The 15,357-nt window shown below is 44.6% G+C and overlaps 1 protein-coding gene, 1 non-coding gene and 1 pseudogene across 7 annotated transcripts; all 3 read left to right on the forward strand.

Annotated features, from left to right (window-relative positions):
- Nucleotides 1–221: 221 nt before the first annotated feature.
- Nucleotides 222–8,730, forward strand: COPS7A (COP9 signalosome subunit 7A). 6 transcript variants are annotated; one of them, XM_090272755.1, is made up of 8 exons: nt 222–357; nt 813–1,017; nt 2,619–2,694; nt 2,933–3,021; nt 3,412–3,635; nt 3,933–4,038; nt 4,182–4,333; nt 4,503–8,730. In XM_090272755.1, the coding sequence occupies exons 2-8, from the start codon at nt 856–858 to the stop codon at nt 4,540–4,542; spliced, it is 849 nt and encodes a 282-aa protein (XP_090128881.1). In that variant the 5' UTR covers nt 222–357; nt 813–855; the 3' UTR covers nt 4,543–8,730. The 6 variants fall into 6 exon arrangements, with proteins under 6 accessions (XP_090128881.1, XP_090128880.1, XP_090128884.1 ...); XM_090272754.1 differs by having other exon boundaries at nt 222–330; XM_090272758.1 differs by having other exon boundaries at nt 222–330; nt 3,433–3,635.
- A 1,748-nt stretch (nt 8,731–10,478) lies between these two features.
- On the forward strand, nt 10,479–10,613 carry LOC150011272 (small nucleolar RNA SNORA16B/SNORA16A family). Its single transcript, XR_016510968.1, has one exon. It is a non-coding gene; the product is annotated as a small nucleolar RNA SNORA16B/SNORA16A family (small nucleolar RNA).
- Nucleotides 10,614–11,997: 1,384 nt separating this feature from the next.
- On the forward strand, nt 11,998–14,240 carry LOC150011273 (ferritin heavy chain pseudogene; annotated as a pseudogene).
- Nucleotides 14,241–15,357: the final 1,117 nt, after the last annotated feature.

Below are 15,357 nucleotides of genomic sequence, written 5' to 3' on the forward strand. Positions count from 1 at the left end.
GCTCCCTCTGCAGTTAGGGTCTAGCTCTAGCCAAGAATAAAGTTTTAGTTAAACAAAGCAGGAAAAAAAGGTGTCCATCAGTCTTCCCTCAACAGCCAATCAAAGAGTAGAATGCTTAAGTCGCTCCCAGGAGCTTCAGCAGTTGGAAGGCGGGAGCGGGATATGTCCCGCCCCAAACCTGTCTAGTTAGAGCGGAAGTACAGCCGGAAGTTAGCCATAGAGTTCAGCGGCCAGAGCGACCCTGTAGGGAGGTGGGGAAAGACTCGAAACAGCTGCCGGAGGTGACGGAGCAGCGGCCCCGCCCGGGTCTCTGGAAGACCAAGCTTCCAGGTAGCGGCCCGTAGAGTCTAATCCAGGGTACGAAGCGGCAGTCTGCGGGAGCCCATGGTCTCTGGGCGGCCTCTTTAAGGGAGGAGGCGGAGCCACGGGGAAGGAGCGTGAGGGTGAGGTCACGTGGTTGGGGGCACTAGTCGGGCACCAGTGGAGATCTGAAGGAGCGTCGTCGTTGGGGTAGACACCATGTGACAACCCTCCCCCACTGCATCCTGCATCTTGGGGTTCAGTGCGGTGCACGTGGTGGGGCTTGAGATTAGGCCCAGGGATGGGGGGACTGGGTGTGGCAACTAGTGTCAGCCAAGCTTCTTTTAAAGTGTGACAGGTTTTAGGATAGCTAGATCCGAGTTTTAGACTGCTCCGTCTCTGACTCCTCATTGCAGAGATGACTCTGTGCCTCTGCAATCAGCCTTAGCCCTTGTGCTTCTCGTCCTCCCAGTGTCCAGGCACCTCCAGCTTCACATCCTCTTTCCTTGCAGCTCCAGATATCCTGAGCCCAGGTCCCCCCAGCTCAGTGCAGCCATGAGTGCCGAAGTGAAGGTGACAGGGCAGAACCAGGAGCAATTTCTGCTACTGGCCAAGTCGGCCAAGGGGGCAGCGCTGGCCACTCTCATCCACCAGGTGCTGGAGGCCCCTGGTGTCTACGTGTTTGGGGAACTGCTGGATATGCCTAATGTTAGAGAGGTGGGTTCCTGGCGTGAATAGCCCGTAGGGAAGCTTGGGGCTAACATTTGAATTTGAAAAGGGGTGAGTGGGGCTCATTTTGCAACCCATAACCATTCAGTTGAACAAGGATAGGATGCTAACTGGCATCTTGCAAGAGTAAGTACACAAGTAAACCTTTTAGTTTCCCTTAGAGGATGAAGGATCTCTCAAACCCAGTATTATCCTTTTTAAGCAAAAGAGCATGTGATTTAGAATAGGAGACCTGATTCCAGCCCGTTTACATCAGTGTAATAATAATAGTTCTTAATAATCATGTCACCTTGATCAGGTCACTTTTATTTTAGGGCCCGGTTTTCTCTTTAAAAAATGGAGCTGGTATTTCTCCTCACCATTACTATAGAAATCAGGTGAGATTATGGGAAAGGGTAAAGCTTGGTACAAATGGAAGGAATGAACATGAAATCGACATGCCCTGTTTTCCCCCCTTTGCACTATATGCTAATTGACTTAAGTTAGATCATGTAGAAGGTGCTAGGAACACAGCAGAGAACTGTTCACAAAGGAGTGGTAGAATTAAGAGTATACAGCTCAGAGTGGATGGGTTGCCAAGATGTATGACACCAGCCCAAATCCTGAGAACTGTGACAGTAGTATGTGGGCAAATTGTGAGTTAAGTTATTGAGGGCCAGTGGATTTAGCCTTTTGGGATTACTCTATCGTGTGGAGAAAATTATGACTGACTTCTTTCCCTACTTTAAACTCTGCAGTGGAACTGAGGGGAGTCAATCAAGATGAAGAAAAAGAAATATTTATTGGGTGCCTGTTTAGCACTCTGCTAGTTTTCTGGGATTGCCAGAAAAGTAAAAGCAGTACTAACCCTTCTGAAGTTTACATTTCAGTTACAGAGATCAGATGATGGATATACATGTACATTTATTTACCAAGTATTTATTGAGAGAACCAATTACATACTTAGCTCTACTTGACCTAAGAGGGATACTAGAGACTGGGTCTGTAATCTTATTAAAAAGAAAGATATTCTTAGGTAGCAATCTTAGGCCAGGTTTGATTGAGGAAGTGCCAGAAAGAGTGATCAGTGATAGGAGAGGAGATCTGGGGGGGCTGGCCTGGGTGATGAAAACCCCCTGGGTGAGGAAGGTCTGAAGCAGAGTCACAGATTCCAGTGGCTGCCGAGGCTGTGCAGCTGTCCGAGTTGAGCGAGGCTGAGGCAGGAGTCTGGTAAATTGGGGAGTATAGCAGACTGCCTAAAGATAATCAAATTTACAAACATTAAACACTCCAGATTTACAAATACGAAACACACTTGCATTGTCCAATGTGTGTTAGGTGCTGAACACTCTGAATGTTTTCAACCCTGAATTTAGGGTAGGAATTGGAGGTTGATGGAGAAAGAGAGCATTGTGACTGGGGGGAGCCTGGAGGTGGAAATGAGGGCTTCCTAGGGGAGAGTGATCAGAGAGGCAGAGCTCCTCTTAGTGAACTGTGAGAGTTAATGGAAGAGAAATATGGGGCCACAAAGTGGGATTCAAAACAGGGTAAGGCTAGGAGGAGGGTGGATAGAGGTCCTTCCTGTCATCGCTTCCCTTGTATTCTTGCAGCTGGCTGAGAGTGACTTCGCTTCCACATTCCGCCTACTCACAGTGTTTGCTTATGGAACCTATGCTGACTACTTAGGTAAGCAGAGGGGCTGGAGTTCTGGAGTAGTGGAGGTGGGGAAGGGGCAATTTCTGGAGGGACTTAGAAGAAACTCCTGAATATCCTACTTAGATCCTTTAGGTACACAGGGTCAGAGTCAAGACCTGAATTGCCATGGAAAACTTAAAAATATATATATATAAAAGCAAGGCACAGAAGCTAGGCCTTCCCACAAAAGGGAAATCAGGATTTTCTACACTTTGTCCTTTCTTTCCAGCTGAAGCCCGGAATCTTCCGCCACTCACAGAGGCGCAGAAGAATAAGCTTCGGCACCTATCAGTCGTCACCCTAGCTGCCAAAGTCAAGGTGAGTGACATTCCCCCCAGCACTGAGCCAAAGAACATTCTTTTGTTTGTCCTTTCATAAGGGCCCATCTGAAGGAAATTTGTACTGGGAGAGCCTTTGAAACACTGTTGCTTCTTCCTGCCTTCCTCCCAACATCCCTCTGAGGTCTATATAATTACCTGCAGCCATTTAGGCTGAGTATTATTCTTAGTTTTATGTTTTGCTTTTATGTTTCAATCAACTTAAGTTGATAATACTTAAGCAGTAATACTTTTATTTATTTCACTTTAGAACCAACCTTTTAGAGGAAATGATTCAGGAGTGCAGGGTAGGCAGATGAGCCTAGGTGGGGAAAGGGAGGGAAGAAGAACTTGGAAGCCATTCTCTACGGCAGAACCTCACAAATCCCAGCCGGGCCTCCCGGGGCCCCAGTGTATCCCATATGCAGTGTTACTGGAGGCCCTTGCCCTGCGTAATGTGCGGCAGCTGGAAGACCTTGTCATTGAGGCGGTGTATGCCGACGTGCTTCGTGGCTCCCTGGACCAGCGCAATCAGCGGTTGGAGGTTGACTACAGCATTGGGCGGGATATCCAGCGCCAGGACCTCAGTGCCATTGCTCGAACCCTGCAGGAGTGGTGAGCCCTGTGTCCTGGCACTGTCCCTTATCCCATTTTAGTTTTAGTTCCTACTTCCATCTTGCACATCACTCCAGTCACTTCTTTATACCTCTCCTATCCTATCTTCTGTCCTATCGGAGTGACCTTCCAGCTCCTCAGAATATTGTTGCAGGTGGTTTTCCAGATGCCCAGGTGAAAGTTCCTAACTCAGACAAGGGTTTGCACATCAGGATCTTGGGTTCTTTCTGAATCTATTTTTAGTGAGTCTGATCATAGCTCTCTTCTGCTGACACATCTCTCTCCCGATTCCTGCAGGTGTGTGGGCTGTGAGGTAGTGCTGTCAGGCATTGAGGAGCAGGTGAGCCGTGCCAACCAGCACAAGGAGCAACAGCTGGGCCTGAAGCAGCAGATCGAGAGTGAGGTGAGCTGGCAGGGAAGCAAGACAGACCCAAGCTCCCCCAGCCTGGGCCAGTTGTCCAGAACAGAGGGGTTTGGACTGCGGCTATAGCAGATAAGGTAGGCAGGAACCTTCTTTGTTAATTCTCACTCCTTTTATCTCGATAGGTAGCCAACCTTAAAAAAACTATTAAAGTCACCACAGCAGCAGCAGCTGCAGCCACCACTCAGGACCCTGAGCAACACCTGACTGAACTGCGGGAACCAGCTGCTGGCACCAACCAGCGCCAGCCCAGCAAGAAAGCCTCAAAGGGCAAGGGGTGAGCCAATGTGGCAGGACTTGCTTGCTTCCAGGGTGCCCTGACTTTTCCTTGGGAGACCTGGCTGCCCTCACTCCCTTTAGTCATTTGCATGGGGATAGGGAATGGGGGGAGCCTTCAGGAGTTAGGGGATTCCTTGCAGCTTCTCTCTCTCTCTCCCCCTTGCCAGGCTCCGAGGGAGCGCCAAGATTTGGTCCAAGTCGAACTAAAGGGACTGTCTTTTTTTGCCTGGAGATATGGGGTCCCAGCTGCCTGCCAGACCCTTAGGAGTCCTCAAAGAGCCTTCCTGTGCCCCTGGCCAGCTGATAATCTTAGGTTCATGACCTTTCACCTCCCTTCTCTCCCCCACCCCCAAGCATAGATCACACCTTCTCTAGGGAGGAGGCAAGTACAAGTCATGTTTTTGTTGGTACTTTTTGTTTTATGTGACTTTCTTATGTTTCCCATTGTCCTCCTCACCCTTCCTACCATGCTCTCTCCTATATTTTTAAGAGCCAGCATCTGTCCTTGTTTATCATATGTCATTGACTAGGTGGGGCTGCTGTGTCTCCAGTATAACCCACATGTGTTCCTTATCTTACCACCCCACCCCTGCATGACTAACCAATTCTTAGTCCCTACCCCCAGCTCGTTTGGGCAGCATCTGCAGAGCCATAGGGCTTCCACCTTTGTTCCCACCTTGAGAGTTCTTGGAGCTAGTCTGCCATTCTAGGAGTCACTGGACACTTTCATCCTAGAATTCTGTCACACTACAGTCCTTCCCTTTCCTCTCACCTTCCCCTGGGTCCTGGGAATGCTGCTGCTTCAATGACCCCAGAGCCTAGAAGGGCAGCTGTTTCTTGAGATGTTGAGAGATGGTTCTTTCTTGGCCCTGGTTATCCTGGAAAGCCTGATGGCAATCCTGGAAGGATTTCTACTTCCTTTTGTGAGTTTTGTGGGGAAGTGAAGGGGATATAGACTGTATTAAAAAAAAAAAAAAAGTATATATGCATATATCTATATATAACATAATACAGAAATATATCTATGAGAAGTCTATCTACAAACATGCCCTGAACTGGGTATCTTCTTTTTCCTTTTTTTATTTAGATTTTTTTTTTATCCTCACCTGAGGATGTGTTTATTGATTTGAGAGAAAGAAAGTTTAAAACATCGGTGTGAGAAACATTGATCGGTTACCTCCTCTATGTGCCCCAACAGGAGACTGAACTCACAACCTTTTGGTGTACAGGATGATGCTCCAACCAACTGAGCCACCTGGCCAGGGCTCTTCTGTCTTTGATATTTGTGGATGAGGAGAAGGTTCATTCCAGTGCACTCTAAAGTAAAGTGCTGGAAAATGAAGAGAACTGGATACTATGTGCTGAGTCTTGAGTTACATGACTTTGGACAGATTGCTGTGTATCTCACTTATTCAGAAGCAGTGGTTACTTTGTGAGTACCAACATGTGATAGGCACTGGAGATGCGAAGAGAGAATCACTGTCCCTGCTCTCAAGGCACTGAGTTCAGCCTATTTCCTTCCACTTTATAGAATTATAAGGGGAAGAATTGACAATAACCTTCAGTTTTTGCATCAAAACCACACACACCTCTCAGATCTGCAGCAAGGAGCAGCACTTAGGCTCTTGTCCTCTGTCCGAGGTAGAGCTTCCCTAGCATTGTGCTGAGAGGTTGGTCTTGGCCTAGTGTACACTAGAATTGGGAAGCTAGTGTAAGGGGTGGTTGACAACCCCCACACCCATGTTTACACGTGATGCAGTTGCCTCCTGTGGGTTCCAGTGTTGACTCGGGTGCTCTCTAGAACTTGCGCTATTCTCTAGGTAGAGATTTTGGATAGACCAATCTTCAGTTGTCCGAGAGCTATCAGTCATAGAACTAGAAAATGGGGGATCCTGAGTTTTGATTCAAGTGACTGGGTAAGCTCGCTGTCTTGAGGAGGCAATGGAGACTTAATGGAACCAGTCAAATGAGCCCTATTTAAGGAGTTGACATTCCTGGCTTCTCATTTTAGCTTTTTCCGAGACAAGCACGTTGAGTTTATGGTATCTTGATTCTCAGTCTCTACCTCTGAAACAACCCTTTCTTCCTCCAACACCCTCTAATGCAGTGGTCCTCAACCTTTTTGGCACTAGGGACCGGTTTCATGGAAGACAGTTTTTCCATGGATGGGGTGGGATGCGGGGGACAGGAGGCGGAGCTGAGGCAATAATTAGAGCAGTGTCCCTGGATGGGTAGGAAGGATGTTGGGGACCCCTTCTCTCATATATAGAAATCGCTCATTCCTAGTACTTTAAACCTGTCTCCCCTCCCTCTGCCCATGCCAGTTTTTCTCTTGAACTTAGTGTCTCATTTTCCTGCAAGGTGGTTCCAGCTAATGGCTCTATAACTTCCTGATTTCTCTAGTTCCATCCTTTAATGGATGGCTCAAAAGTCTAATGTGGGCTGGGCTGGTACTGCGTGGCTTAATGCCCAAAGTAGGAGGAGGACCATTCACGACCCCAAGGACATGCAAATGCAATTTCTCTTTGATTGGCAAAGATTGGCTCTTGACCAAGACATGGAGAAGAAGGAGCAGAGTATTTGTGGGCTCAGTTTTTGAGCATGAAATTTGATTCGGGATATAGGGATTCCATGTATAACTAATCCCAGGGTACCTAGAAAATCTTCCCAACCAAGAATCTTATCACCACTTAAAGCACACTCTAACATACAGCAATCTTAGATGGCCTAAGGGCTGGACCATTGTGGTAGGAGAAGGAAGATAACTTGCTTTCATGAGAATTCAGAGTTCATGCACATGAAACAGATGACACTTAAGAGATAACCCAGTCTCTAAAGCTAAAAAACTGCAGTTGGACTGGTGCATATCTTTATGCACAAGAATAGGGGCAATGTCTACAGTCAATATTTCATGAAATCCTGCTAAGAGAAATTCCTCCACTTAGGCAAGTCTAGGCAGTGTGTTAGTTATATATTGTTGTGTATAAATTATCCTAAAACTTAGTGGCTTGAAACAGCATGCATTTATTTATTCAGTTTCTATGTTTTGGGACTGGGCACAACTGAGCTAAGTTCTCTTTTGGGTCTCTCACAAGGCCACAATCAGTGTTAAGGCATATTATTTCAAGGTTCCAGCAGGCAGGGTTTGTTTCCATCACACTCTGTGATTGTCAGCAGAATTCACTAGCTCATGGACTGAAGGCCTTGTTTCTGGCTGACTTGGTCAGAGGCCAGCCAGGAAGTCCTCTCCATCAGAGCAAGAGACAACCGCACCAGCAAGGTGAATTAATCTTTTGTAACTTAACAGCAGAAGAGACAATCTATCACTTTTACCAGTCACTAGGTCCAGTCTGGTGACCATCAGAAGGCAAGGATCACTGGAAACCGTATCAGAAGTTCCTACCACAGGCAGTGGGCCACCAGCGTTAGATGATGGGGGAGCTTTTGAAAGTGTGTATTCCTGAGCGCCACTGTCACCCCAGTTCCTTTTGACTGAGAACCTCCAGGATGTGGAGTAGAAATGTGCCTTCATTGCCCTCACTGGCTCAGCTGTGAGCTGTGAAGTCCCCTTTATATAAGCAGACTTGCCTAGATTAGTGCTGAAAAGGCTTCTACTGCAGGGCCTTGGAGGACAGTTAAGGAGGCCCAGGAAAGAAGGGTGAGCAAAGGCAAAACTTTGAGTGCAGGAAGGGAGAGGACTTGTCCTGTCCTTTGAGGTTCTTGTGTATATGGTTGTATAATTGTGATAAATGCCAAGAAGTACAGAGTGACATGCAAGCATAAAACAGGCATCTACATCTTGCCTGAGATCAGGAAAGCCTCCAAGGAGTGACCGTTAACCTGAAACTAGAAGCCCAACTTCCAGTTAACCTGATAAAAGGGAGGGGGGATGAACATTTGGGATGGGAGGAATAGTGGGGTGAAGGGCTGGGGGCAGGAATGTTTTATTCTGACCTACTGCCTCTCCCCTGACATGAAATGCATAATTTGGAAGATGGGGCAGGAAATACAACCCAATACTTTAACTTAACTCATTTGTCCATTTAATCAATTGATAAATATATTTTGACTGAAAATCTGAAATAATACGAACCACAATGTTATACTTCTGGGCATTGTGGTTGTGGATGGTTTTTGTCTTTTTCCTTATCTCTATTTTCTAATCTGTGGTAATTGCTAATAAAAGCTATTGTGCCCTGGCTGGTGTGGCTCTGAACCAAAAGGTCACCAGTTCGATTCCTGGTCAGGGGACATGCCTGCGTTGCAGGCCAGGTGCCCCGATTGGGGGCATGCGAGAGGCAACCAAGTGATGTTTCTCACATCAATGTTTCTTCCTCTCTTTCTCCCTCCCTTCCCTTCTCTCTAAAAATAAATAAAATATTTTAAAAAATAAAAGCTGTCGTAAGTGCTTACTATGATCTGGCACTATTCTAAAGTGCTTTATGTATACAGTCACTTAATTTACCCAACAACCTTTGGAGATTGACATAATTATCCTCTGCTAAAGATGACAAAAGAGGTACAAAGAGGTTACATACAATAATTTTCCCAGGGTCATGTAAATTATAAATGAAGAAGGCACACCCCACTGTGTCTCTCCCATGCTCCTGGGCAGAATGCATGGAGCAGCTGAGATCTCAGAGAAGTAAATGATAGGGAGAAAGAAACCAGAACTCAAAATTGCACTAAACCAGTAGTGAGTTCACCACTTTTCCTCCATTCTGATAATACAGAATGGGCTCAAAGGCAGCCAAAACCTAGAAATGTACATCAGGTGTGAACTGAAAGAGCACCTCTTGGAACCCTCTACTGCAAGGTCTGAGGAGCAGGAAGTGACTCCTAAGGGTCAGAGTAGGGGAACTCCATTTTCTTTTTCCCCTTTCTTCCACCTCCTGCCCCAGGCACACCATGGTGGTGAGACTTACAGCAATGACAGCAAGAGTGGCTCGGCAGGCGCTTAAAATTCTGACCAGACAAGTTGTGGCCCCACAAGTGTGCGGCAAATCCCCTCTGGTTTTTATTTTGTTCTTTTGAGGCTTAGCCCAACCCGAACACAGTGGGAAATGCCCAGCAGAGTAGAGAAACTAAAGCCCCAACTTTTTGGTCAGAGGCTTAGGAAGGGGAGCCCCAGAGAACCAGAAAGTGTCAGCAAGATCACAGTAGGAAAACTAAAAGAAGAGTCCCATAGAATTGTGTGTCAACTCTTGGGCTCACCTCTGAGTTGCACAAGCATGGATCTGACCCTAAACAGCTTACCAGAACTTTATGAACTGAGTGACAGGCTGGATCACTGTCCAAGTCTGACTGGCCACGGGGTGGCACACATGCAGGACTGATCCAAATACCATCACAAAATGAAAAATTAAACTGATAATGGAACCACAATGCAAAGAAGGCAGGTTGCTGCCTGAACCCAAACTGGTTAATTGCTTGTTAAACCAAAAAACATTCTTGCCCTGACTGGTGTGACTCTGAGTTGGGCATTGTCCCAAAAGCAAAAGGTTGTTGGTTCGATTCCTGGCCAGTGCACATGCCAGGTCCCTGGTTGGAGGCATGTGAGAGGCAACCGATTGATGTTTCTCTTGCACACCAGTGTTTCCTTCACACATCAGTTTTTTTCCCCTTTCTCCCGCCCTTCCCCCCACTCTGAAAATAAATAAATCTTTTAAAAAATTCTCTTTAGGATTTTAACAACATCCAGAGTCTCAAAACAATATTGAAAATATCCAGGATAGCCCTGCAATGTAGCTCAGTTGCTTAGAGTGTCATCCCCATTATGCCAGGGTTAAGCATTCAATCCCCAGTCAGGGCACATAAAAGAATCAACCAATAAATGCACAAATAAGTGGAACAACAAATCGATGTTTCTCTCTCTCTTTCTCTCTAGCTCTCTCTTCCTTTTATTTCTCCTCCCCCTTCCTCTCTCTCTAAAATGAAGTTTTTAGCTTTTTTTTTTTTTTAATTTTACAGACAGGAGGAAGGGAGAGGTAAAAAGAGAAACATTTGTCGTTCCACTTATTGATACATTCATTGGTTGATTCTTCTTTGTGTCTTGACTGGGAATCGAACCCACAACCTTGGTGTATCGGGATGATGCTCTAACCAAGTGAGCTATCCAGCCAGAGGCTTCTAAAATCAATTTTAGTGGCCCTTATCGAAGCTGCTGCTGCTTCCACATAGCTGTTGCAGTCAAAAAGGAGCCCAGAGTGACAATTTTCCTTGACAGTCGCCGTTCTGTTTGCTGTAACTGATCTGCAACATTTTGGGAAAAGACAGTTTTGAATGTACCTGCTGTTTCTCAAGTATAAACAGGTGAAGATTGCTGGGTGGCTAAAATTGCATTCTGATGAGTGAGGACTCGAATCATGACGGTGACGGACCCCACCCACCTCAGGGCATGGACGCCTCCACGTTCCTTGGTAGTGTCTAGTACTGAAAAAGCTGAAGCCATGAGCATGGTGCTGTCCCTGTGCTTGAGAATAAAATCTGCTATGGATAAGCTGTTACCACATATGAATGATCTACAGAGTTTGGAGACGCAGTATGGGACGAAGGAAGCTAAAGGACAAATTTCTGAGGGAAAGACTGGCTGACTGTCCAGAACAGTTAGATCCAGGCCAGAACAGAGGCTAAATAACACTAAATCGTCAGACCACCCCCCATGGTTTACAGCCTTTGCCCCCCACCCCTTATCTGGGATGGTCCTCTATCCATCCTGCCCTGCAGTGTGGAGGATTGCCTTAATAAACTCCTAATGTAATGAAAAAAATAAAATCAATTTTAAAAATATCCAGGATACAATCTAAAATTATTCAACATACAAAGAAATCTCCAGGGAAAAGACAACCAACCCCAAGATGACAGAATATTGGAATTTAAAGCAAAGTCTTCAAAGCAGTTAGTATAAACATGCTGGAAGAAACAAATGGAAAGATAGAAGTTTCAGCAAAGAAATAGGAGATGTATCCTTGGCCAGGTAGCTCAATTGGTTAGAGTGTCATCCTGAGAAGGTTGCAGGTTCAATCCCTGGTCAGGGCACATAAAAGAATCAACCAATGAGGGCATAAATGGGTGGAACAATGAGCTGATGTTTCCCTCCCTTCCTCTAAAATCAATAAATAAAAAGTTTAAAAAAAGAAAAGAAAAGGAAGATATAAAGGAGAACCAATGGAAGTTTTAGCACTGAAAAATAGGAATAACCAAAATAAAATATTCACTGGATAGGTTTATTAGCAGAAAGGAGAGGGCAGAGGAAAGAGTGAATTTGAAGATAGATCAATATAAATTACACCATCAACCAACAGAATCTAATTGAAATTTATAGAACATTCCCCCAAGTGCACATGGACCATTATCCAGATAAGGCTATGTCCTGGATCATAAACTTCAACAAATTTAGGACTGAAGTTATAAAAAGTATGTTTTCTGACCATAATGGAATAATAACTAGAAATCAATAACAGAAAGATAACAATGAAATCTTTGAAAACCTGGAAACTAAACAACACATTTCTAAATAACCCATGGATCAAAGAGAAATTAGAAAATATTGTGAACTTAACAAAAAGAAAATATAAAGTATCAAAATACATCAGATGCACCTAAAGCAGCAACTAGAAGAAAAATTATAGCATCAAGTGCTTATATTAGAAAAAGTCTTCACTGAGAGTCACCGTGGTTTCCTACTTCAACAGTGCTTGAATGGAAACCAGCTCTCGACCCCCATCCCAACCAGCTTCCCAGATCCATCCTTCTATCATCTCCTCACAGAGCCCTTGGACCGTCCCAAAGTCCCCACCTCCACTCCAGAGCCACAAAGCCACCTGTTCTCAGTCGCCCATCATGATGACCATGTCCACCTCCAAGATGCACCAGAACTACCACCAGGACGTGGAGGCCGTCATCAACTGCCAGATCAACCTGGAGCTCTATGCTTTCTACATCTACCGGTTCATGTCTTACTACTTTGACCATGATGATGTGGCTTTGAAGAATTTTGCCAAATATCTGCTTCACCAATCTTATGAGGAGAGTGAACATGCTGATAAACTGATGAAGCTGCAGAAGCAACAAGGTGGCAGAATCTTCCTTCAGGATATCAAGAAACAAGACCGTGGTGACTGGGAGAATGGGCTAAATGCAATGGAGTGTGCACTTCCAAAAAAGTTTAAAAAGCCGTCACTACTGGACTTGTACAAACTGACCACTGGGAAAAAAAATGACCCTCATTTGTGTGACTTCATTGAGACTCACTACCTGGATGAACATGTGAAATCCATCAAAGAACTGTGTAACCACATAACCAAATTGTGCAGATTGGGGGCTCCTGAATCTGGCATGGCAGAGTGTCTCTTTGACAAGCACACTCTGGGAGATAGTAAAGAGAGCTAAGCCTTAGGCTGCCTTCCCTCAGCCACAAGAGTGACTTCCCTGGTCACCAAAGCAGTACGTGCATGTTGGAATTACCTTTACCTTTTCTATAACTTGTACCAAATCATCCACTTACATACTTCATTTGTACCATTCCTTCAAATAAAGTAATTCGGTACCCCCCAAAAAAGAAAAAAAGGGATCTAAAGTCAAAAATCTACACTTGTACCTTGATAAGGCATATAAAGAACAGAAATAAGCACAAAACCCGCAGAAGGAAAACGTAAGAGCAGAAATTGATGAAACTGAAAACAGAAAAATAGAAAAAGTCAATGAAACCAAAAGTTGATTCTTTGAAATGATCAATAAAACTAATGACCTCTAGTCATGCTAATGAAAGAGAGAAGACACAAATATACCAAAATCAGGAATAAAAGAGAAGCTACCACTACACACCCCACAGATATTAAAAAGTTAGTAAGGGAATAATGAGCACACATAACTTCAATGACTTAGATGAGATGGACCAACTCCTTGAAAGCTGCAAGCTACCAAAACTTACCCAAGAAGAGAGAGATGTAAATATAAAATGTACAACTATAAAACTTTTAGAAGATAACATAGAAGAAAATCTTAATTTCCCCAAATTAGCAAAGCGTTCTTAGATATGACACCAAAAATGTGATTTATAAAAGAGGAAAGTGGTAAGTTGGACTTCATCAAAATTCAGTATTTTGCTTTGGAAAAAAAAACATCAAAAGGAGGAAAAGACAAGCTACAGAATGGGAAAACATTTGCAATTCCCTATCTAACAAAGAACTAACCAGAATATATAAAGAGCCCTCAAAACCCAACAGTAAGAAAAGAAATAACCCAATTTTGAAAAACAGCTGAAAGACTTAAACACTTTTATCAGTGAGGCTGTAATGATGACAAATAAGCGCATAAAAAGATGCTTAACATCATTCGTCATCAGGGAAATACAAATTAAAATCATGATGAGCTATCTATTAGAATAAATAGAATACCTACACACTCAACAGAATGGGCGAAATAAAATAAAAACTGACAATACCATCTGCTTGCAAGGATGCGAAGCAAGTGGAACTCTCTTGCATTGCTGGTGGGGATGCAAAATGGTTATAAAGTTAAATATTCACTTACCATATGACCTAGCAATCCCACTCCATTTCATTCTAAAGAAAGTAAAACATGCTTACACAAAAACATGTACAGGAATGTTTATAGCAGCTCTGCTCATAATTGCCAAAAAGTGGAAACAGCTGGAATGGTCTTTGACAGGTGAACAGGTAAACAGACAAGCAGTATACTACTATTCAGCAAAAAAGGCTTGAACTAGTGCCCTGGCTGGTGTGGCTCGGTTGGACATTGTTACACAGACTGAAATGTCACTGATTTGATTCTGGTCGGGGCACATGCCTGCGTTGTGAGTTTGGTCCCCAGTTGGGGCGCGTGCAGGAGGCAATGGATCAATGTTTCTCTTCCTCTCTTTTTCCCTCCCTTTCCCTCTCTCTAGAATCAATTAAAGAAAAAAATTTTAAGGGAGGCAACCACACATTGATGTTTCTCTTTCTTTCTCCTCCCTTCCCCCTCTCTAAAAATAAGTAAAATCTTAAAAGAAAATTGTTTTAATCATTGAGGATTTTTTGTTGTTGTTGCCTCTCACACACCCCCACCTGGAGACCTGGCTCGCAACCCCGGCATGTTCCCTGACTGGGAATCAAACCGGCAATGCTCTGGTTCGCAGGCTGGCGCCCAATCCACTGAACCACATGAGCCAGGGCTCACTGAGGAACTTTTTATTTAAAGGACCCCCATGGTGAATCACTCTGTACAGCACATTAGTATCATTTGTGTTCATCTGGATTTTGAGTCCAGGCTTTTGCAGTGCTACTGGGTACTAGCTGTATGTTCAACAAATCACCTCTGTTTCTCCTGCAGTAAAATAGGAGCCTGGGTTTGCTAAGCTGCCTTGGAATCCTCTCCGACTTCAAGATTTCAGCTTTAGTAGGTCTGGGGTGGTGATTCCAATCTGCTGCCACATTTGGAAATATCCAGAGGCGGTCTCTAAGGTCTCTTTCAACTCTAAAATTATATCACGTACTTGGTTTGCTTAAATCAAGGGCTATCTTATCTGTATTGGGAATCAGTTTCTGTCCTTCCCTGCCACCTTCCCTGTGCATTGGGAATCTCCTACCACCTCCAACCACTGCCAAATCCAGGATATCTTTTAAGTTCACCAGCAGTTATCTAAGAACCTAGCTTTGTTTACTTTCATCAAACCACTTCCCACCTCAGCATCACCTTGGCCTTTCTCAAAGTACTTCTCCCTCTTTTAGAGATTCAGTCCCACCTCTGTAGCCCTTTCCCATGCCCAGACCTCCCCATCCTCCAGCTGCATGTGTCCAAATGTCCTAGCCTCAGACCCCTCAACATTTGGCTGACCTTGGCTGGAGAACACTAACATCTTTGGGATAACTGTCTAGAACCTCCAAGTTCTCCAATTGGCAGGTGACAGGGCAGATGAAGAGGATGAAAGCGATGCTGGGGCAGCACCCTGTGTCCTATCCAACAGTAAGGTCTTCAAGGAAGAAGAAAAGAACCATAATCATAAAGGGCAGAGAAAAGGCA

The sequence above is a fragment of the Furipterus horrens genome, unplaced genomic scaffold (genome assembly GCF_987537825.1).
Source record: "Furipterus horrens unplaced genomic scaffold, mFurHor1.1.pri manual_scaffold_4, whole genome shotgun sequence".
Classification (NCBI taxonomy): domain Eukaryota; kingdom Metazoa; phylum Chordata; class Mammalia; order Chiroptera; family Furipteridae; genus Furipterus; species Furipterus horrens.